At 34.7% G+C, this 24,177-nt stretch overlaps 1 protein-coding gene across 6 annotated transcripts in view; it reads left to right on the top strand.

Moving 5' to 3' along the window:
* The window catches only part of LOC111509749 (cGMP-dependent protein kinase for), a 509,933-nt gene that overhangs the window by 419,807 nt on the left and 65,949 nt on the right, over positions 1-24,177 (top strand). Inside the window, exon 2 of one of the 6 annotated variants that reach the window (XM_074175923.1) lies at positions 8,290-9,559. The exons of the other annotated variants lie outside the window; for them this stretch is intronic. Coding sequence (XP_074032024.1) covers positions 8,401-9,559 — 1,159 coding nt within the window. The 5' untranslated portion in view covers positions 8,290-8,400. The remainder of the gene's footprint in view (positions 1-8,289; positions 9,560-24,177) is intronic. 6 annotated transcript variants of the gene reach the window in all.

Raw genomic sequence — 24,177 nt, forward strand, 5'->3', positions numbered from 1 at the left:
AATGAAAGCATTTATTTTTTTTATCCGTAGTTTGCGATGGTCAGACCCTATCCCCTGAAGCCCCGATCCATTCGGGAGGGCGCGCCAGCATTATCAACCAACGACCACTCCCCACACCGTGGGGTAAGTGATCATTGGGTCCGAGAATCATGTGTCCTCAGCAAGAGCAGTGAGCCAAGAATGACAGCCTTCTGAATCTGTCCGGCTAAGATTCCTGCCTTAGTGCGGCAAGCCGGTATAATTTCAAGATTTTAGAGTAGGTAGGGCATCATTCCACCAAGGACTCCAATAATCAGAACAACCATTTTGACAGAGTGGTCTGGATAGAGTCTGCGGAGTTCGAAGAGAAAATCTCGATATTTTATCCGTTTTTCCTCCTCTTTTCGGACGATATTTGTCTCGCTATTGGCTGAAAACTCCGCGACAAATATCGTCCTGCTCTGGTGATCGAGAAGGACTACATCAAGCGTATTAGCTTGTATGAGCCTGAGAGTGGTGAACAAATAGTTCCAATAAATTCAGTCCTTCTCGTTCCCCACAACGGATTCAATATCCCCCGGAGCGTAGAACAACACCGGTCTCTTGTCAATACCGTACGAGTGCCGCAAATGATAATATAGCATATTATTATTCTGAGCAGTGTTTGACCATGTTTAAACATAGCAAACCGGAATTTTTGCGTCGATATGTGACAATGGATAAAACATGGATCCATCACTTCACACCGGAATCAAAACTATCGTCATCTGAGTGACTGGTGAAGCTCGTCCAAAGCTCCCGAAAGCACAGCAATCGCTTGGAAAGGTTATGATCTCGGTATTTTGGGATGTGCGTGGTGTAATATTCATCGACTACCTTGAGGAGGAAAATACCATCAACAGTGAACATTATATAGCGTTATTGAAGCGTTTGAACACCGAAATTGCCAATAAACGATCGCATATAGCAAAAAAAAATAGTTTCATCAAGACAACGTAGCGTGTCACAAGTCAATCGAAACAATAGCAAAATTACATGCATCCACCGTATTCGCCAGATTTGGCTCCCAGCGACTACTGGCTGTTCGCAAACCTCAAAAAATGCTCACCGATAAAAAAATTCGCTCTAATGAAGAGGTTATTACTGAAACTGAGGCCTATTTTGTGACAAAAGATAAATCATTCTACAAAAGTGGCATTGAAATGTTAGACCGGCCCTGCAATGATTGTGTGCCCCTTGATGGAAATTACGTTGATGAATAAAGCCAATTTTGAACAAAAAAACGCGTTTTTTAGGCCCGGGACTGTTCAGACCATCTGTTACTTGATTAAAATTATAACACATTATATTTACTGGAGTTCTGATATCAGAATTTGTTGTAGTACTGTGACAATACAATGTTTTCTTGTATCTGGAGTTGAAAACTGTTTTTGAGTAGAAGCGGAGCACAAGAGATGTTATTATTCATTAAATCATACAGAAATTCGACTGTAACGAAGAGTCGACGTAATTATATAATATCAAATTGGCTCAAAAGGATAGGGTTATCAATTCCTCTTTGGTAGAATGAAGAATGCACTCTTCAGAGTTGATCTCGTTTTTGCAATCGAAAAACTCCGGTCATTGTTTCTCTTTTAAAAAAGTGTTCCAAACTGTCAATGTTTACGTATTTTTGTTCAATTGAAAATCAGTTATGTCACCTAGGTTTATTTTTGAAGTTATATGTTAAAAACCTGAAAGAGAATGAACTACTAAACAGTAAAAATTTATTTTCTCAGCATTCAACAATGACTTGTATATAATCAAACCAATTTTTCCTTGATTTAGATCTTTCTTTCGTAAAAATATGAGTGCCATGTGCTGACCAGGTATCATAAATAATCCATTCGCGTATATTCCCTGAAGAATGACTCAAAGAAGAGTTCCGTGTGGTACCCACAAGTTACTATAGATATTCATCTTAATATTGTTTTCTTCAAAACAGAATGGATATTGGGATTAATATTTCGTTTATATAGGAGAATGGGATAGTAGGGATTCAAATAACAAACAAATACTTCCGAATACTACTTACTCACATATATACAATCGATCACTTCAAAAACACTTCACTAACTTTCTTCGAAAGCTTCTGATAATTCTTCTTCCATATTCTCTCTTTCACTATCACTGTCGTTATTTAATTCAATAATGAATTTATTTCCACCAATAATATTAAAGAGTCTAATCTCCATATAGTCTTTTTCAACTGAAATTACTATTTTATTCCTTTTTTGCCCGACTTCTTCGGTAATATTAGATACTTCTTCTCTAATTAGCTCTATTACGTTGTTATAAAATTTTAGAAAATTATTTTTACGCCTGATGATTTGTGTCAATTTTCCCCAAATCAACTCGATGGGATTGAAAACACAAAAATAGGAGTGAAATCTAGTATGGTGTGTCCATACTTTTCAGAAATACTCTCAAGGGCGTATACTTTTTCAAATTCTTTTGTCTGTAAAACTTCAAGTATTTGGTTTTTGTTATAGTAATCTTCAAAATACAAATTGTTATCCAATAAAAAACTTTGTATTTCATCTTTCCTCGAATTTTTATTCGGTACTTTGATGAGCTGTCGCAAATGATAGAAAGCGTTGTCAAGAACTATTACAGTATTCGCATCCAAATTTGGGATCAATGTGTTTTCAAACCATTCCTCAAAAATATTAGCTTTCATGTTATTATGATAGTCAACATTGCTGTCCTCAAGTTTTTTTCCACATAATTTCAAGGATTTCGGAACCCATCCTTTACTTTCTCCGCAATGCACAATGATTAGTCGCGATCCTTTGTTTACAGGCATGTTAGACGTACACATTCACGAACCATCAGTCCACCCTTTCGTAACTATGTCGTGAGTGTCTTACCAAGTTTCGTCCAAATAGAAAATTTGCCGTTGTTCTTGTTCTTTGGCTTTCCATAACTGCTTGACGTTTGTTTATTATTTTAAATATGAATCCTGGTTTCTTCATGCAATTCTGAAGAGTTTTGTAACAGCAGCTCACGTTATGGCCGGACGTATTCAATTTATTCCATATGATTTCAGTTGTAGGAATCTCATTGCTTTTGTGACAGTCGTATATTGTTTTTTCAATGATTTTATCAGATCAACATCTGAAGGTTTTAGTAATCGTGTATCACATCGCGTCTTGCGTTCATAAGGTTTATTTTTGACTATTTTACGTATAGTTTAGAAAGCAATTTTGGTTGAATTTGATGTTGCTTGTAATAGTTTGTTTCCCTCGAAACTAAACTTGATATGTAAATATGTAGAATCATAATACTCGGTTAGTAAAAATTATCCAATACGAACCGCCAAGTCTGCAATCCACGTGGACTAGTTCGCTGCCGATTCATTTCTATGTATTGGTTTTTTTGACCGTTTGAGAGTGCCGCCAACTTCAAGAGTGCACAGTTATCGTTTATTTCGACATACATATGACAGTGTGAATAAATAAACGTTTCAATATCGGCTAGAGAATTAAATTGTTTCTGGTACTTTGAAAGGTTTTCATTTATCCATGAATATATTTGAAGCAAACTAGTACAGCTTTTGTATTCATTCTATTCACTATTCTTGAGTCTAATGTATCAGTTATTTCTGGAAATTTTGCTAATTGATTCATAAGACATACCCGATAACTTTATCAGAATTAATAAACAAATCACTAATTTCAAAATCATTTAACGATCCCACTATCTGCTGAGTTAGTTCTCTGTTCTATAGTAAATGAGCCATTAATTAGATCGACCAGCAACCATCAATTCAATTTCTTCTAATACGCATAGCATACTCTTTTTTTTGTACACCGAGTGTCTGTCTCTAAAGTCCCACGGTTCATTTTGATCGAGTTAACTAATTGAGGTAATCTCGGTTCTGTTTATGTAAATGTTTGTCGGTATGCATTTTTTATCATCTATCGTCTGTGGGAATCTGTTGATGTCAGTATTGCCATTCCAATAAGAGATGAATCTAGAGTAGATAATGATTGTAATAACTCTTTTCAATTTATTATAAGCGCTTATCAAGATTTATGGCCTCATTTTTCACTCGTAGAACTATTCAATTTCCCGGTACGACCTATTTCATCAGAAACAACAGAATTCAGAACGAGAATAACTAATATTCATTCATTTTCTTCAACACCGTTAACCATAAAATTGTTTTTCTTCAGTCTATCATCTAGTAATGGATATTATAACCAAACTGGTTGCAGAATTAGAAGCTTTTGTGTAAGTTATGGACAGAGAATTCTGAATAGTAGTACAATTTCGCCAAACACCGCCGATGTTTATGAAAAGTTGGATTTAGCTTCACCTCACCTATCCTCTACTTCAAAATTGACTCTGTATCGGTTTTCTTTTATCCTGAGGACGGATGACACCCCTTCTCAAGGGTGGAAAATTTTTCATCGAGAATAATTTCGGAAATATATAGATTGACTAATTCTAAGCAGATTTTTTCTGAACGTCGATACTTTTTGACTCAATTCCGTCAATTTTTCAACCAATAAACCCTTGCTTTGCAAAAAATAAGAATTTTGTCAAAAAGTTTCATTTCTAGTAAAAATGTAGCTTAAGAGTAGCCAATGAAATTGCGTGTATATGGTGTCAGTAGACCAAATACAAAAGAATAAAAGCTTGTTGAAGTTTGGATCTTATTCGTCGAACGCCAAAATGAAAGTTCTAACGTGGAGTAATAAAAAAGCAATACATTTTTGGCAGGAAATACATAAACCTTTTTTTCAGAACTGAACGACTTATGACGAAAATGAAGGAGACAAAAAAATGGGAAAACCACACCCCAATTACCACCACTCTATATAATATGTTCTAAAGGTTTGACCGGTATACACTTCGAAGTGAAAAGAGCATATTTGTAAAACTAATAATGATACCCAAAATATGAGTATAATGTATATTCGTCCTCCAATATACTTGTCATTGATAGTTTTTGAGATATTTTGAGGGGAAGGCGATTTTTTTTCGAAATTACAAAAATGCTCTCTTCACTTCAAGTTCAGTTTTTTTTTAAGTAAGCCCTGTGAACGGGTCAAACTTCCGGAAAATACGTAAAGCGATTGGTAAAACATCACCCCAATTTTCAATTGGTGTGGTGATTTTCACATTGTTTGTTGCCGAAAAAAATAGGAATCTACATTATTTAGGACATAGTTTGCTTAGTTTTAATGCTAGAGACTTATAAAAACCTTCAACAAGCTATTATTTCCGGTTGTATTGAGTCTACAGACACAATAAACCAACCATTTTTTCTTTTCAAACAGTTTTATTTAGCTTGCCCCGTTTGTTCATTACGGAAGCGCAGAAGGGCCACATATTTAAACTCGAAATTTCGAGTTTAAAGACAAAATTTCGAGAGAAAAGTCGAAATTTGGTACACACATTTAGTTTTAATGACAATATAATTTAATGAATTCTGTATCATTGTAAATCCAATATGGTGGCAGTCACAAAACGGCTGCCACAAAATAAAGTAAAACATATCGATTGCATTTCAAATCTGCATATCTTGTAAATGCTTGGAGTTGGAAGTTTTTCCCCTTCATGACAGTTCTGCCATTACGTTCTCAATAGATCACTCTGTATTTTTATTCAAAATTTATATTCCATGTTTTGGAATATCTAGGCAACATTCATGATGAGAAGTATTACTGAAAGTTGGATAAATCTCCACTTGGATTTTAATAAAAACTCCTTCACATTTCTGGGCTAAATTTCGAAGTATGTATATCCTTCATACTTGATTTACTTCTAAAAGGCATTCTGATATTAGGAGACTAAAAATGAATTTGATTAAAATCTTTCATTCATGTACCAAGAAAACGAAAAAAGTTTGTAGAATTTGTTGGGTCTAGAAAAAACTGTAATGATTTCTCAAGATACACTAAATATTAAAAACGTTGGCTGAAAATCACAGAATTTTGTATTTTGTCTATTCTTGGAATGCTTGCTCAAATTTCCGGTTTTGTCAGTTTTTGCCAGGCAGAAAATTATTAAGTCAATACGGATATGAAGTAACATTCGTCAATAATAAAACGTAATTACTCACTGAACTAGATAAATATGCGGTCTCAAGGATTTCCTGACCAATGTCCACCTTGATTTGAAGTTGAATCTAATTCCATACCTTCCTAATGTCCTCAACTATATTTACTGGTCGATAAGTTAAAATTATTTTGTTATATCATTTCTGGGAAAGGATTGATCATTATTTTAATGATTTCCGCATGAAAATTTATTCTTAGAAAACATAGGCATTCCTGTTATTGAAGCCTTTTTATCAATATGTCAATCATTTTTCTCATTAAATGTTCACTTCTGTCAATAAATCCTGAATAGCATACTAGAAAACTTTCTATTTCACAAAATTGTATTGAAATCATTAAAAATATACTGATAAGTGGTACAACCACCAGATGTATTAATTTCACTTTTTGTTGATGGGCGAGGCTTATACTAAATATGGTTCTCTGAAAACTAGTTGAGCCATGGTAGTTTGGGTATCTCAATTTGATATTTGATGTGGGAATATTCAAACTATTCTTTTTTCTGAAAGGTCAGTGTTGATGTTGATACTAAAATCAGCAGTTTCAGTCATTACCTTTTTTAAAGAAAGTAATAACTTTCCTCAACCCTAAAACTTTTATTGAAATAATGTTCATCAATCAATTTTTACTTGAAACAAATTACAAGTTACAGTAGATACTGATGAATGAAAAATAGAATTCAGTGAATACTAAACTTTTCAAACATTGATATTTTGATATATTGTATATTTTAAATGAGCCTTATAAGAATGGAATTCAAAAATGGAATTCAAACATTTTTTTTAATCCTTGAACCCTTATATTATGCTTTGATTTTTCAATTTCGACCTCAAAATCGTTCTTTCGACTTTGATCTAGTGAATCCGACTTCAATGCGTAATTTCGAATTTGAATTCAAAATTCACACTTCAAACTATCAATTTTGACCTTGCAGTTCCAAGTACGATACCAAACTATTTCCGTTTCACTTCTTTTTTCGTTAACCAGATGTCGCACCCCTACGAACGACAACCCTTGGAAGTCGAAACTTGTGTGAGCTAAGGACTAACGAGGTCTTACCTTTTAACGTGTGATTCTTAACACGGGTTGGACGATAGCAAGTGAAAAAGTATTCCCAACTTTTTTTTTCTTGGTAGAACTAGATGCAACAGAATAACAGAATATAGAAATGAAATTCCAGAAAACTAACAAAAAACCACTTCGGTAACAACTCGACCAAGAAATTCCTAACAATCTCATACTTTAAATTCGAATTTTCAACGTTGACCTCCTAATTCTCAACTTTAAATTTTTTAACTTGGGAAAAAACTTTTATCTGACTTTTAATTTTCCCAACTATATACAAAAAATGTGAGAAACTTCCGGAAGAAGGAAGAAAGCAATTAAGTTCAAAATAAACTCTTTCCAAAGATGTGTAGATCATGTTCAGATAAAAACTGAAAAAGTACTTTCGAAACAACTACTTTTATATGAACATCAAATTATGCGATCATCACATTTTTCTATTCACCATATACTATTCCACCATTACTATATATTATATCTGGTTAGTTGGCTTAAGCCGATTTCAGAACCTCCCCCCACCACTTTCAACCTTGAAATAGCCTCTACATACGTCGCATGACGTAGCCAGGGTGGAGGAAGTGTTTTGAGTTTGACCTTGAACGACCTTGACCGACGTCACACGGCGCAGGCGAAGTGACTTTGGAGTAGTGCTTTGGGTTTGACCTTGAATGATCTTCATTCACCCCCATATTGTTGACAAGGTGACTTTGACCTCGAATGAACTCGAACCTGCTAAACAATCTTGATTCCCACCCCATTACACGCGGCTACCTTGAAGTTTTGTTTGAACTTTCATCTTCGCACAGTTCTTACCTTGTTGTTTCATGGACTTCTACAGGAATATTCGTTTTAATCATTTTTTTTCACCAATCCACTTCTTCTCCAGCAACATCATTTTTAACGTATATCCATATAAACTCTATGATGTAACTATGTTCTTCATAAACCACAATTAATTTTTAATGCATTATTATTAACCAGCCAAGCTCAACATAATCCGTGCATTGTAATCGTTAACACCCGAGAAATAAAATCAGTTCTACTTTGCGAAACAGGTCAATGGAATACAATCAGCTATGCCTCATTACATTATATACGAATATGTGCAAATATCCCTAATAGTCATTGTTTTCAGATAAATAGAGCAAGACCGAGGAAATAGAAAATGACTTTGAAAGCGAAATCGATTTTGTCTGTATTGTGCAGTGTCATTTGATTTCCAATCAAGCTAGTTCATTCCGTCAAAATGAAGATAAAACACTATCCAGGGAAAGCTGTGATCAACGATCCAGCCTGGCTGGAGATGGACATCTCGAATAAGGTCAGAAGTCAGCAGTATGAGGCCAACTGGGAAGATACACAGAAATCTCTATCGAATCATAGTTCTGCTTCAAATTCTTGGGACAAATACAGCCACAAGAGCTTAGAGGGAACCATATCCAGTAGGCTAGGTCAGTATCAGAACATTCTGGATGAGATCAACAAAGAAGGGGAAGATCTTTACGCCGTGCCTGTGAAAAGTAAGACTGGAAAAGACAGCATGAGGCTGAAGTATCATAGTGACAAGTGTTTGTCAAAGATTAACTCGAAAAATTCGAGGAACCTGGACAACGAGGTGAACAAGTACTTCTTTCCTTCGCAGTCTAATAAGCAGCTGAAATTGGACGCTCAGTCAGTTCCGAAGCCTAAACCTAGGAAGAAACTCTTGATGCCTTCCCAAAATACCAAACAGTTCAACACTGTGATAGAAGATCTACAAAAACACATGAAAAAGTCTGTGAGATTTGACGAAGTGAGTACAGAAATAGGTAAGGACAGTACTAGAATCACAACAAACCCTTTACCAGAGTTGATCGAGGCTCTACGAAAAACCTCCAAAGGATCTTCGGACTCTGAGGAGGTTACTCAGGAGAGAGTAAGCACATGGATAGACGATCAGAACAAGTATATCGTGAAAGTGGACGAGGAAAAGTCGAAGCAAACATCATCTTTGACCAGGACAGACAGCGGATACTACGAACACTCCGAAAAACCTAGACAACGTCTTCCTCCAAAAAACATCTACCCCTCTTCGTCTTCTTCCGGTGATCGGTGCTCTGCCAAGTCTTCTTCCGCTTCCACGGACAGTGATTACAAGGAAGTGTACCATAGTTTATACAAAAACGGTTCAATTCCAAAACACAAAGTAGTGACACAGCAGCTGAAAATACGCGAAAAGACATCACCTACGTCACGCAAGGGTGGCGGTGGTGAATCGAACGATTTTGTTATCCCCAGACCTAAGTTGATTGTGCCCGTGCATACTTACGCGATGAGAAAGAGGAGGACCGGAAATATTTTGCCGGAGTGTTATGATTCGGATTGCAATAGTGTGCTGGAGGAAGTTACTGAAAAAGGGAAGAAAGGTATGTTAAATATTAGATAGTCACACGGGGCTAAAATGGTAAGAGTTTGAGAGTAGATTACATTATTCTCGACTACTGTTGATTGATATTGAAAAATGACTCTGGCTCTCTTGGTCCCTGAAATATACGCGAAAAACCGAAAATTCTGAATTCTCTTTTTGGCTGTAGTTTCTTAGTTGAAACCAGAATCCACAAATCATTCCTGATACAACATCAAAAGCTGTTTCGATTATTCATAGGTCTCTTTAGTGGTTCTAGGCTGAATAACGTCCACTGTTAGACACAACTATCTTCAAAAGACAAGGATGAGTTAGAAAAGGCTATGGCATCTCTTCTCTCGGAGATGCCATCTATGAGATTGACAGAATAATCAACCACGAATGTCAATGATAAACGAGACTCCCAAAGCATACTTCAACATCGATTGCCGAACGAGCTGCATACCCTGTTCTCTTCTTTAGTTTTCACTGTGGACTTATAGTTAAGACCAGAATCTAAAAAATCATAATGTTCGTGATCCAATACTGAAAAGAGGCTATTTCTACCAGCTTCTTGATTTGCAGAAATATTAGAAATATTTTATGGATTGTACTTTCAATGGTCTATTAGAATTTGTTCGAAGAACGTTTGGCCATTTGATCTAATACAGCTAAGTTGTAAAAGTTGTAAAATAGATACTTATTCAATTTAATTTTACCAAGCTAGCAACTTCTTATAAATTGAGCAACTTCTTTCACAAACTTAGAATCCAGCCCCACCGATTGGTTATTTTAATGCCGATTTAATGTTTCATTTACTTAAATAATAGAGTGTTATATAATGAGGATACACTACAAAAATACACTTTTTCCATTTTCCAAGATATTTCTTTATTGTTGACTAGTTTCGGCTAATACACCATTTTCAAAACTTTTGTAGTGTATCCTCAGTGAACATGAATTTCCACAAAATATACAAGTCGTCAATCAAAGAAGTGTTATATAATGTTTGAGAGTCAGTAGTAGTACAATATTTGAAGTAAGTATTGCTTCAGTTCTAAGGAACATTAAATTTCCAGATCTGTGAGAACATCTTTTTTTGCCCTTCGGTGAACCTTAAACTGTATTTCTTTATACTTTTTAGTCACCACAACAATAACATTAACTTTGTCTACAGGTAGTATCTTGACAGTGTTATTATCATTCCGTAGACTGTCTTTATTGAGGTCTCCCAAGATTTCATAGGTTTTCCTCGTATTTGGAAAATTCAACAAACCATTCTTCCATGAACTCAATAATAGAAAAATATTTCACACAAACAAAAATTTGTTTGGGGGTTGAATGGAAAAACAAACCCTTTCTTCGGTTAGGGATAGAACTCTGCCCTTTGGCGTTACTTTTTGTAGAGTCAATAAAAGCGTTTATTATTATTATATAAAGGCGGTTCCTATCTTTAAATTTAAATAAAACAATGTGTGTGTGAGATATCATTGAAATGTTTTATTCGATTGAAAGACCGATTGATGCCATTATGTGTGAATTATAACACATAAAGAACCGACCAATTGAGTTTGTGGCAATGCTTAGATTATTTTACAAGAGAAGAAACTTTGGATGGAATTGAAAAACCGAAGTGTTCGAAATGCAAGGAAAGGAGAAAATGCATAAAGTCCCTATCAATCCACAAGTTTCCCTATATTTTAGTAATACATTTAAAAAGATTCTCTCCAACGGAAAGTAGAGGCAAATTGAATGATGTTATCGAATTTCTTCTAGAAAGATTGGATATGGACAATTTTGCAGGAGAAAATGTGGCTACTTGTTATAATCTATATGCACTTTTAAATCACAGTGGGACTACTAACAGAGGACATTATACATCATACTGCAGACACCCGTATACTAGCGCGTGGCACAAATACAACGATTCACACGTGTCACCAATTTCACCAAAGTCACTTGTGAGTGGAGAAGCATACGTCCTCTTTTATGTAAAGGATGGAACAAAATCGCGCCTTTAAGATAACCGAAGGAAAGTTCAATTTTTGGTTTCTTCAATTTTGTAATTTTTTTCAACTTCTCATTTTTGTAAATAAAATTTATAATATTGCCAGTTATGTATTCACCCAAATAAAGTTTATTACAAATAATTTCCGAACTAAATTATAACATCATTCGAGAGGAAGATTAATCTTCCTCTTGAAGATATTCACTTGGTTATTGAAACACGTGTCGAGGTTTTAAAAATAACGGTTTAATGTTGGGATAAAACTCCAGTAATATTCATTACTACACCAAAGGTCCCAAACAGTGCAACACAAGATGTAGCTTTAACATCAATTGTCAAAGTTCAGAAGTCCTTGTGGGAAGACCCTTTAACCAGCTGTAGAAGTACTTTGGTTCTGGATCAGGTCAGAAACTTGATCAGAAAGGAAAATAAATATTACTAGATGAACTTTCATAGAGGAATCTTTTGAGGAATAAACTAAAGAATTACTGCAACAGAGCTAGCATAGGCTCCAAATAATCACATGGCTGCCCGCTGGAAACTATTACAGGGCACCTGAACAAAATAGTGTTGTGTAACGTAAACCTCAGCTACAGGCAGTGCAACAAAAAGACAGAGGCAACTTGCGTCTAAGAGCATAGGAATCGGTGTCTAAGATGAAAAGAAAAACATTATATGCTCCTGATGCTGCGGGGTTTTCGAAAGGCAGGTACGAGAAAAATGCATGTCAACAAATCGAATGTATTTGGGAAATTCGATTCAAAAATATCCAGTTTATAGTCAATTATCAAGTCAAATATTCAACTTATTATATGAACTGAAAGAAACCAGAATGATTATAAACTATGTATGGTCTCAAATAATAAGTTGAAATATAACAATTTTTATAATTGAAGAAGAAATTAATACAAATTATGAAATTATGAAACAACAAAAATTAATTGGCGCTCCGTGGCGACTTCATTGATTTGATATTTGATGATATTTGATGAAACATTCCCTGATTCAATTTTACGTGAATAATGCATGTGTGAATGATCCATTTGAATAAAGACGTTTAAAGTTTTTCCATATTGTTATGTAATCTTGCAGTTCTAAGCATCTAAATGAAGCCAAATCACAGTTTAATGATGTTAACATTTATATTCGACCTAAAAAAGAACATTTAAATTGCAACACGACAATTTTTGCAATGCATATTGAAGAAATTATAAAACCACTTATATAATGTGCAAACTTTTCTGAAACTTTACAAATTGGATAAGAGGTTCAGTGACACCACACAAAGTGTTTTCAGAGAATATATAATGTCATCATCTGATTTCTCAGCAGATGGTTAATCGACGAAAGTTGTAAGGATCATATGATGTGGTGTCCTTAAATTAATATGCTTGAGGAAAGCGAGCTCTTACTATTCAGGTCAAATCCCATAGTGGAAATAATTATTGTGGTAACCATCAAGCTGAATGATACGATCAACTAGAATAGTGTCAATAGTAACATAGGATTCACTCGTTCGTATAGTGTGGGTCTACGTACCAAAAATCATCAGTTTCAGGTCAAACAGTTTATAACATTAATTTGTTTCAAAAGTTTTGTCCGTTTTTATGAGTTTACTTTAAACTGTAATATTTCAGTAAATATCTACATATTCAATTCAATCGAAGTAAGCGCCATTTGAATCAGTGCAATTTTACCAACGTAACACAAGTCGATTAATTCCGTCAGCACAAAAATGCGTGCTCGAGATTCGATAAAATCGACGAAGGTCGTTTTTGTCTGGTTTTGCCTGATTGGCGAAAGTTCCACCGCTGAGAAAGTTATCAAAGTACTTGAAAAGATGGTAGCCAATTGGCGAGAGGCCTGGGGAGTATGGTGGGTGAGACAGAACTTCGACGCTCAATTCTTTCAATTTTCGGACCGTGATTTGTGAAACGTACGGACAGACGTTGTTGTGGAGCAGGATCTGACCTCTTCTGTTAACCAGTGCCGGCGTACGCAACTGCGTACGCAGTTGTACTCTGCTATGATGGTTTGGCCCGGTTGCAGAAAATTATGATGGATCACACCAGCTGCGGACACAGTAACCATGGTCTTTTTAGTGGGCTTTTGCCTTTGGGAAGTGCTTGGATGGCTCATCGGTGTCCAATCACTGTCCTGAACGTGACGATCTGATCGAAAAAAGGATCCTTTTGGTTGCGCAAAAGCAAAGAAAAACGTGAGAACTTCTGTCGATCGCAAGAGAGCTGACGCTCAGCAGGGTTGACCACATGCGGTAAATTTCTACTTTTTTGGTAGATTTCTGCTTTTTTGGTAGATTTTCAACACTAATTGAAAAATTGCATTATATGAATTTTCGCTGATAGATGACATGAATTCATTGTTTCTATGTTCTGCCCGCTTCGATACACAGAACACAAATTGGATACAGATCATAAAACATCCATTTCCGGAATGCTTCCAACCTCCGAATAAAGGAAGAAGAAGATAATAATACATAACCTCATTTCACTTTTCGTTTTCAAAGAATTCAAAGTTTCATTTCAAACTGGGAAACATTTCTGTTTTTGAAGCTTGAAATCTAATACTTGAAATAGTTCAAGTGTTCAAAATAACCAACAACAAAGAACCAACTATAAAGCAACTTGCTACTTCAAGTATTAGACCACGTCCATTGGCCCATACCCGTAAGAAGGTCAAGGCCTTCTATAATGAGTCATGCTATTCAAATGTCTTTACAATCGCCACCTAGTGGTCCAAAACTCAAATTTTCACTATGTTGGTGCTCTTCAAATATATTGCAGTAGATTTCAGTAGGTTTTCAATGACACTCTAGGTAGATTTCTCAAATAAAATGTGGTCATGCTGACGCTCAGTTTGTGATGGGTCAGTCTCCACCAGCATCCTCAAATCCTCGTTCCTGGATTACTGTAGGTCGACCACTTCGGGACGAAAATCGTAATGAGCTAATTGAATTTATTGAATTCAGGACTCCCAAGTTTTGAGACTTCTAATCCGAGTAATCAGACAATATGTAAATACATCACTGTTAAGGTTCGTTGACACTGATTTTGTTTCATTTATCACACAGTTATACAATCAAAAAGTATAATTTCTCTGTAAAGTATTGAATATATCAGCACGGAATACTACGGATTGAAGATACAAAATTCATATATTGCTAAGAATTTTATAAACAATAATCAATTTTGAATGAGTGTTAAGTGTGGCACTACAAAGTTGAACCCGGATCTTTTAATAAACTCGAAAATTAGGATGACGTAAGTGTTCACAATGATTGAACACATCTGCTGCACATAAGCCAATTGTGTCGGACAGAGTCAACTAAATATTACTGTGAAGTATTAGTTGAAATAATAATTATGAGATTTAGAAAAGAACTAGTGCGGAATAGATATCTCCTCAAAATGCATAAAAGAGGAGAGAGTAGTTTCGAGATAAAGATAGTCAGAAAGCGTAGAAAATATTTCAAGAAATTAGAAAACAAGTACCCGTAGACTCCACTCCAAGATCATTAAAGGGGTTGTAGGCGGTTTAAAATTATAGTTTTTTATAATTCCGGCCAAACAGGGCATTTATCAAGGAAAGTTGAAGGTGAAGGTTGTAGAGAATAAAAAATTTACAACTTCTGTAATGGCTATTTTTTGACATAACCTAAAAATTTCCAAGTAAAACGTAAAAAAAACAATGTTTTATTTTTGAGTTGTCTCTCCTACAAAAATGATTCGATATACTTGAAATTTATTGAAAAGTTGCAACATTCCAAAAAATCCAAGTTTTTTAATAATTTTTTCAAATTGTTCATTATTTTTTAAAGAAAAAAGCCTTCAATTTCAATTTAATAATTGAAACCATCGAAATATGATTTCTTCAATATATAAAACTTTTTTTTTTCGTTGAAACGTCAGCTTCAAGATGATGAAAAGTGATTTCGGTTGGAAGTTTAATTTGAGTACTTGTAAAAAAAATGAATAAATGTATAATTGAATAATAACATATTATTTTTTAATTGAAAAGGGTATATTTTTAAACGAGATTAATTTTTGGGAATGAAAGTTTTTGACTTTCTACTTTCAACGAAAGGAATGAAACAATTAATTCCAAAATATGCTCTTTACAAAGATGTGAAGAACATCCAAAGAAGTAACTTTCAGATACAAACTGGAAGAAAAAGCCTTCTCGTTGTTTAGCGAGGGTTCATCTTCAGCTCCTGAAGGAGGTTGGTGAAGCGCGCTTTTACCAATCTGGTGATTAATAAAAGTGCTTGTTTTTAGATTTAAAACAATTAGAAGCACGGAATCTTAATTTCCAAATTTGCGGTTTCTAACTCTAATTATATAAATTAAACAAGGTGATAACAGTACTCTTTTCTCAACAATATATAGAATGAATCCGGATATACCGACAATAGTTAACAATAATACTGTCAGCATTTATTCCTATTAGTGTTCCTACAATTATATTGTTTTGATCACTGGTATTGAGTAACGTATATAATAAATTACTACCTACATATCCACCCAACTGAATATTCGGTGAAATAATGACCTTGCCTTCATTGCGAAAGTCGCTTACGTCAGGAACTGACCAGGACATGGTTAAAGAAAAAAAGTGTAACAGGTTTTGTGCGCAAACTAAAAAATCAAAATAGATATGCTATGCAGAAATACGAGCAATAAATAAACTGTAATACTAACGTAGATAATTAATAATATTTGATCACCAGTTACTGAAACTAAACTCATATTGTTGTGTTTGAATTCTAGAACTTTCACCCGAGATTTCGGTCAGTCTAACTTTCATGTAGCAACTATGTGCTAAAACAAAAATATGTAATAATAAGTATGTTTCTTTTGTAAAGTCCGAATAATTTGAAGTGTCTTATTTTTTTTGTACTAAACTACAGAAGTTACAAACATTTCATGAATTTGAGAGGCCCTTAACGAAATAAAAAATAAAGGAAAGTTTTGTAGCTTTTCACTCCCCCATATTTATACACAAAAATCTGGGAAACTTCGAAAAATTCGATGTTCAGGTGAAAGTAGTTATTTAGAGAATATATTTTCTTTAGCGTTATTCAATGTTCAAATGGAAGTTGTTTCTTTAAAAAATAAAATAGAACTGACCATCTGATCAATACTTGATGAAAATCCCACACTTCAATGTGGGATTTCCACCTGAAAGTTAACAAAACCGCGACACGTGTTTCGCTATACGGTAGCATCTTCGGACGTCACAATACTGTGTTGTACATTTATAGTATTTTTTTTTCATTATGAACATCACTACCTGCCAAATTCCTACATGATAAATTCATTAACTAGGAAAAACTCATAAGACTGGATATTAATGAATACAATTTTTACTTGAGCTACCATTTTACCTAATTTTAATATCTTTACTAATCTACAATTTCCTCCGTGCAAACAGAAATCAATAAAGGAAAACAATTCAAATTTATTCGAGTTTTGAACCTTTCTCTTCCAAATTCAATACGTCATAATCGTGATTGAACTAGTGCTCCTTTATCGAAAAATTATTCGCAAATGTTGAATTGGTCTTTCCATTCAAAATACTACTTCTGTGCTCTTTTACTCTTTTGGAAAAAGTTCTTTCAGTTTTTCCGATATAAAATTTTGGACAAGAACCACAAGTCATCTTGTATAGTACCGATCTATTCGTTACTGAAGTTTTATCATCATTGTTTTAAATGAATTCACTCAAATTAATGTTCAGTCTCATGGCTACGTCCAATTCTTTGTTCTTCAAATAAAATAATTAAAAAAATATTTATGGTAAACGGTTTTATTGAAATAATAGTGATATAGATAATGTACCAAAATAAAAAAATGAAATTTGGAAGGTCCTAGATGGCAGTCATCACACCATTCTCCTCAGCAATCTATAGTATTGATCAGATAAAACAATTATTAAACTCGTTGGGCGTAGCGTAACCTGAGTAAATATGTAAATACTACACCCAACGATTTTACAATTTTTTTTATCTGATCAGTATCCTAGATTTCTGAGGAGAGTGGTAAGATGACTGTTACCTTGGACCTTTCGAATTATTTTTTAGTACATTATCTACATCATTATTATCTTTTTTCAAAAAAACCGTTAAACATAAATTGATTTTTTTTTACTTATTTTATTTTTATGTCTTTAATATCTGATTTTTCAATTCTTCTCATTCTGTTTAGCTCATTTAGTGCCTCAGTATTACAAGGTAATACGTAATCCGCCATTTTGTAGCTGCGGCTATCTTGAATATGCATCTTTTGCAAAATATACTACTATTCAACTAGTCAAGCCCTGTCATTTGCTACCCATATTGAGGTAGTTGTGAAATAATATGTTATCCGCCATTTTATAACTGCGGCCATCTTGGATTTACAATAATACGTAATTTATTAAATTGTATTGTCATCAAAACTAAATGTGTGTACCAAATATCAGATGAATGTGTCAACAGGAAGGGAATCAAACTTCAATTACTAAATTTGACCCAAACAAACAGGGCAAGCGAAATAAAACCGTTTAATAACGATGCAGTTTGAATTGAAGGTTTATTGTCTTATTTTCTTGAGGTTATGTGAATCAGTGAAGTGTGACAATTCGTTTTTATTTCGGTCTCTTTTATCTGTTCATTGTATTGGTGTTAGGAATCACACGTTAAAAGTTAACACCTCGTTAGTCCTTAGCTCGTACTTTTCGACTTCTAAGGGTTGTCGTTCGTAGAGGTGCGACAGCTGGTTAACAGAAAAACATATTTCAACCATATAGTTTTTAAACATGTTTACATTATCTTCGGAATTGTCTTAGTGAAGTTAACATCTAGCTGTCATAATCATAATATGAAATTGAACCTGTGAATTTCTGTTGAAGCATTTATGCAAAGTTTTAATTTTTATCAAAAGTAAAAACTATCTAGGAGAGATACATACGTATAAGGAAATAAGAATTTTGAAATCGATTTCGAAATATTAATCTCTCCCAACTACCTACACGGTAGGGTTTGGTGAACGTCTGTCGGAAAACAACTACTTCCCCGGCTAATACCACGCTGGATATTGAATTATATCAGGCAGATAACAACTTCGCTGGAATGTAAATAGATCACTCTTATTAATGTACTACCATGCATACTTTCATTGTAACATTTCCTATGGTATTATAGCTTGGGGAGCATGTAGTGATTATTCCAGAATACTCAAAATTCAAAAAAGAACCATAAGGTATATAGCAGGAGTTACTAGAAGGACAAGTTGCAAACTACTCTTAATGGTTATAAGAATTATAATACTAGAAATTCCCTACAGTTGAAAGTGCCAACACACAGATTAGTTGCATCTGAATCATGTCCCAATAAACTTCCAAGTACAATAAAAAATCTGGCTCTAAAACAGTATAACTATCAAATCAAAGAGTTGCTCGTGGATAAATCCTTTTATTTTCTCAAAGATTACATGGATGATAATTTCTAACATGTGTAACATTTTAGGGAGATTTTTGGTTGACTATTATATATTACATACATGTCCAACATTTTAGGCCGATTTTAATAACAATACTGTTGCATAAGTAGCAGATTATTTCAAATTTTGAATATTATATATTTTATTATATTATCTATGTAAATTGTATATTGTGCCTCAAAGTGCAGGCAGTTTGTATTTTTAATTTTGTATTTGTACACGTTTTGACATAGTCAATGTCATCTATAGATGATCCAACTGAATAAATATTATCATTATTATTATTATGCAAGATTCCTCATAGCTAGTCTCGCAGACCGCGATTTCGAGCTGTTATGTCTAGTTAGTACAGGAAAGATCCTACACAGACAGCAAACTGTCTGGGTCTCGATTGATTTCAACACGGCTCCGCTACATATATGACACCTTTGCTGTCTGGGTAGGATCTTTCCTGTACTGACGAGAGGTAATACCTCGAAACCGCGGTCTGCAGGTGATCTACTTAAATAACTTCACCATGGTCCTGCTGCTGAATGAACGAGGAACATCTGCGTGACTAGCCTCTGTGAGAAATCTTGCATAAATGTCTGTCTGATATAATTCAATATCCAGCGTGGTATTAGCCGGGGAAGTAGTTGTTTTCGGACAGACGTTTACCAGACCGTACTGTGTAGGTAGTTGGGAGAGATTAATATTTCGAAATTGATTTCGAAATATTTATTTCCTTTTAATATTCATTTCCTAATAATATCATCCAAGAATAATTACACCTAGATGTTAATGTCATGGCTGTCAGTTTTATCGGTGTTGAGAAGAAGCGTTTCATCGCTGTGAAATAATCAATAATGATTTTCACCAATTCATTTTCCGAAACTCCTACAATGTTAATCTCCCTGTAGAAAACGCTCACACTTCCTCATCAGGTGGAAAAACTCGCTTCTATATTTAGAATCCTCTCTAATCAGCAATACGTATGCACACTATCCAGTTGTATATCTCGGAAAACTGACCTACATCTCGACAACGGTTCAACGCATTGTATAATTGTTGTACTCCTATCCAACAATTTTTTTTTCCTAATTTCATGAAGATTAACCTGGTTTCGACAGAAGACGTGAAATACATCGTAATCAAGAGTTAATAAGTTGGTTTCACAGAATTTATCAAACGATTCATTTTGCTCGTAATTATAGATCTAATGTAATCCGTAACAAGAACGTATAATTACGACGGGATGTCTTCACTCTGTAATGCTAGTCAAAAGATGATCAGGATTAGATGCAGTGGAGGATTGGATATAATTTTCCTGGGAATATGAATCTCGCAAATTGAATCAAAGAAGCTAGTTGAAGAATTATCATCACTGCTTTGTTGAACTATAACAAACGTAAAACTATTTCACGAAACAGTATAATTCCACCAGGCTGTCTTGAAAGTAGACAGAGACTTTACAATGAGGAATGAAGGATCAACCTTCTGACCTGAGAAAAAATTAATGTAGCGTTGCAAATTTCTAAGTTGAATAATTGAAAAAATTGAGACTTCTTAAGTCAATCTAAGGTGTGGAAAGAAAGATTGAAGATTTTTTGCTGTTGGGAAGAGACGTATAGATAAATGATGTCCAAGGCCTCCATTGAACAATAGTGATGCCTTTCTATTAATGAATCTTTCAGCATGGGTCATGGCTGACTCTGGGCTTATCTTCTGACAGGTTGCTTTACTTTAAATGTAACATTTCAAATGGAGAAAACTATCAATATCATCAGATTCTTGAATATTTGTAATGCTGTAACATCTTAGACTACCATCAACAGTGAGCAAAAATCAACAGAACGATGGAAATGATTCCAGTGCCAAAAATCACAACAAATGCAAATCAAGAGACGACTAAAGTGAAGAACTAAACAGGCAGATAATTAGGAGTGAACTGTTCTAATCTTCGGCTTATCAGTTCTTTCTAGATATTTTTGCTCCATGTCTAAATTCTACTACTAACGCAAGAGAACCATTCAATAGCAACGATCCAACAGCAGCCAGAACTGTTTCTGCACACAATAGGTGTCATCACTGAATAACCAAATTTTTACTGGACTCAGTTCTCCTCAGAAGACAAGCCTGGAAAAGAGTAGTGTTGAGCTCTGGTTTCAACTAGTTTACTTGCAGTGAAACCTACAGTGAATGACAGAGGACGAATCTCATTCGGTTGTCGATGTCAAAGCTTGGAACAGCTTTGACAGCTTTGATGTCATCACCTTCACTCAGGTTTGTTCTTTAAGGATAGTTGAGTGAATAAAAATTAATATTCATCTGTTCACATTTGTCAGACGTCATTAAAATATTACCTTAGAAACATCAACTACAAGACCTAAGTGATACATAAATGATGTAGGGGTGATTTCATCTCCTTCACTTTCAGATTTGTCTTTTTTAGGACAGTTGAACGGTTCAGCCTAGCATTACTGATGAGAGTTTGACGGGTCGAAACAACACTGTCTGGTGTTTTATCACAAGTAAATCTTGTGGCTTTCGGTGACAGCTGCAGTGAAATATAGAAGGGGAATCTCTTTCAGTTGTCGATATGGAAGTTTGGCTTTCCAACTGACCTTGTTGGGAAACCTTGTTTGGCCTTTCGTCGTGGATTGACTCTTCTGTTCCTATATATAGATGGCTTGTCCTCAGGATAGTTGAATGGTTCAGCCTGCTACCACTGATGGGACCATTGGTTATTCGAAATAGTGCTATTCACCGTTGGATTACGAATTGAACGCTTGTTTCAAAAAGCATAGTTATTTCATTTTTCACTTCCATAGAAGTTTAAAAATTGATGAGGATTTGATAAAATGCTCGAATCACATGAACTAAGAATAAGTTATTGGTGAGATGATGAGATTTAGATAGTACTAAAACTTGCAATAAAATTGCTACTATTTTTTGGTCTTCTCAGACAATCTTTGTTTCTTTGTTGGGTAGAAAATAGTTCTTATGCACAATACTTTGAAGTAGAAGTAATTCGTTTTGTCCGCATCTCTTGAAATAAACGATGGAGAGCCTCATATATTATTTTTTCATGTTCACTTCCTCTATAAGTTTCAATTTCGGTTCGAGAAAATCTAGATTGCAAATTTTTGACCTGGGTAGTGGAGTTTTTTGTTCAAAACCCGATCCATATGGATCGGTTTAAGTTATCAAAAACATGGTAACCATTATGTTCAGAGAAATGACTTTTTCGTCTTTTTCCATCTTCATCATGATATAAATCTTCTTCTCCACATTCACTATACATTATTATTTATTCAATATGACATAGATGTATTTTATGTAGTCTTGAGATTGATTGATTGTCCAGTATTTTCTCTTCTGAAATTTGGATAGGAGAATCTGCTTTAAGTTCCATATATCTGTTCCTTTTACATCTTCGTGAAAAATGTTCTGAAGTCTTCTGAAAATAATACTTTCATATAATCAATTGCCTTGATCAGGAAATGGAAATTTCACGAAAGGTTTCAAAGCTGAAAGGTATATGACAACAAGAGTTCAAGGATAACGGAAATCAACTTAAAGGATGTAACAGTTTTCAGGACAATATTGGGAAAAATGCACTCCTGAAGATATGAAGATTGCTTGACAACGCAATACGGCTCGATACAAAATTTATCTTCGCCAAGCATATGAACAAAGTTATCTGTAAAGTAGAAAAAACGCTAACAGCTCTTTCAGGTCTCCTTCCGAATATATAGACCACGTTCCTCCAAAAGAAGGGTACTTTTGAGTGTGACCCATTCTCAGATTGTATATGCAGCACCTGCCTGGTATACAGTTGTGGAGAACAAAAACTACTATCGAAACTGACAAGTTTGCAAAGGAAAATGACCTTGAGAATTTTCTGTGTTTACAGAAATGTATCAGCAGAAGCGGCGGGGGTGATAGTTGGAGTTTCTCCCATTGCATTTCTCATAAAAGAAAGGCGGGAGAGGAACCTGGGAACAGCTACAAGCAAAACCAAGGAAAGTTTAGCAAGTGGATGAGAAGCCAAATGGGATAACGACAGTTATGGAAGGTGGACATATTACTTATAACCAAATATAAAAGATTGGAAAGAGAGGACACACGAAGAGGTGGATTACTATCTCACGCAGGCGATATCAGGACATGGTGTTTCAGAAAGTACCTGTATGTTAGTAAGAAGGTGGAATCTGATGAATGTCCATATTGTGGCCTCCGGGATGACGTTGTTCTACCGAGTCAAGTGGGAAGACATTAGGCGAGAATTCATAGAGCTTGCAGGGGTTTTCGTATCAGAGAATATAATGAGGAAACCCATTGTCAATGAAGAGAGCAGAAATATCACATATCGAGCAATGCGCTTCATAATAGAGAGTAGCTGATTCGGTGGGAGGAAGCTGTTAGAAGGAGGAGAGGTTTTTAGTCGATAAGAATCCAACACGAGTCTTCCAACCGCCGTTCAGTGGAAGGAGCAATCTATGAAGATTTTCCTCTTCTTCTTAAAAAATGTCAGTAATTATGAACTGATTTCAAACTCAATCATACTGTGATAATGAAATCCTGAAACAGAAACTCATTTCACTCTTTATATTACTCTATTCATGTAGTTATCCTAGTATATAAATATAAATAGTGTCAAATAGTTGAACTACGGCATATCGTTTTACTTGTAGAAAATGTCTGTAAAATGTAAATGGTCCGTAACATACTTTTTTCGATCTGTATATTCGAAGCACGGTTTCAGCCCACGCCCATATGACCATTGTTTGATGTTGGCAAAGTAGAATGCAATCTAGATAAGTAAAACATGTATTCCGGAGTTTTAGGGGCTTGGCCGCGAAGCATCGAACCGTTCGCAGTTTCAGGTGTAGGACGTTTTATGATTTGCAACGTATAATCTTTGTCAATTTTAATTTTATGGAGTTGCATTTGGGCGTATACGCTTATTGGCGGACGAGACCTTGCCATATATTGTTTTCGAGCATATAATAAGAATAATAATAATCGTCTTTATTACTTTCAAATAAATATATACAAAAAAATAGATCAAAAATACTGAAAACTATCCTAAATATCAATGAAAATAAAGGGCGAAGTTTATTTTTGTAAAGTGTTGAACACCATCAAAAA

This window comes from Leptinotarsa decemlineata, unplaced genomic scaffold (assembly GCF_025532065.1).
Source record: "Leptinotarsa decemlineata unplaced genomic scaffold, Ldec_3_MD MMD2_tig00001393_RagTag_RagTag, whole genome shotgun sequence".
Lineage (NCBI taxonomy): Eukaryota > Metazoa > Arthropoda > Insecta > Coleoptera > Chrysomelidae > Leptinotarsa > Leptinotarsa decemlineata.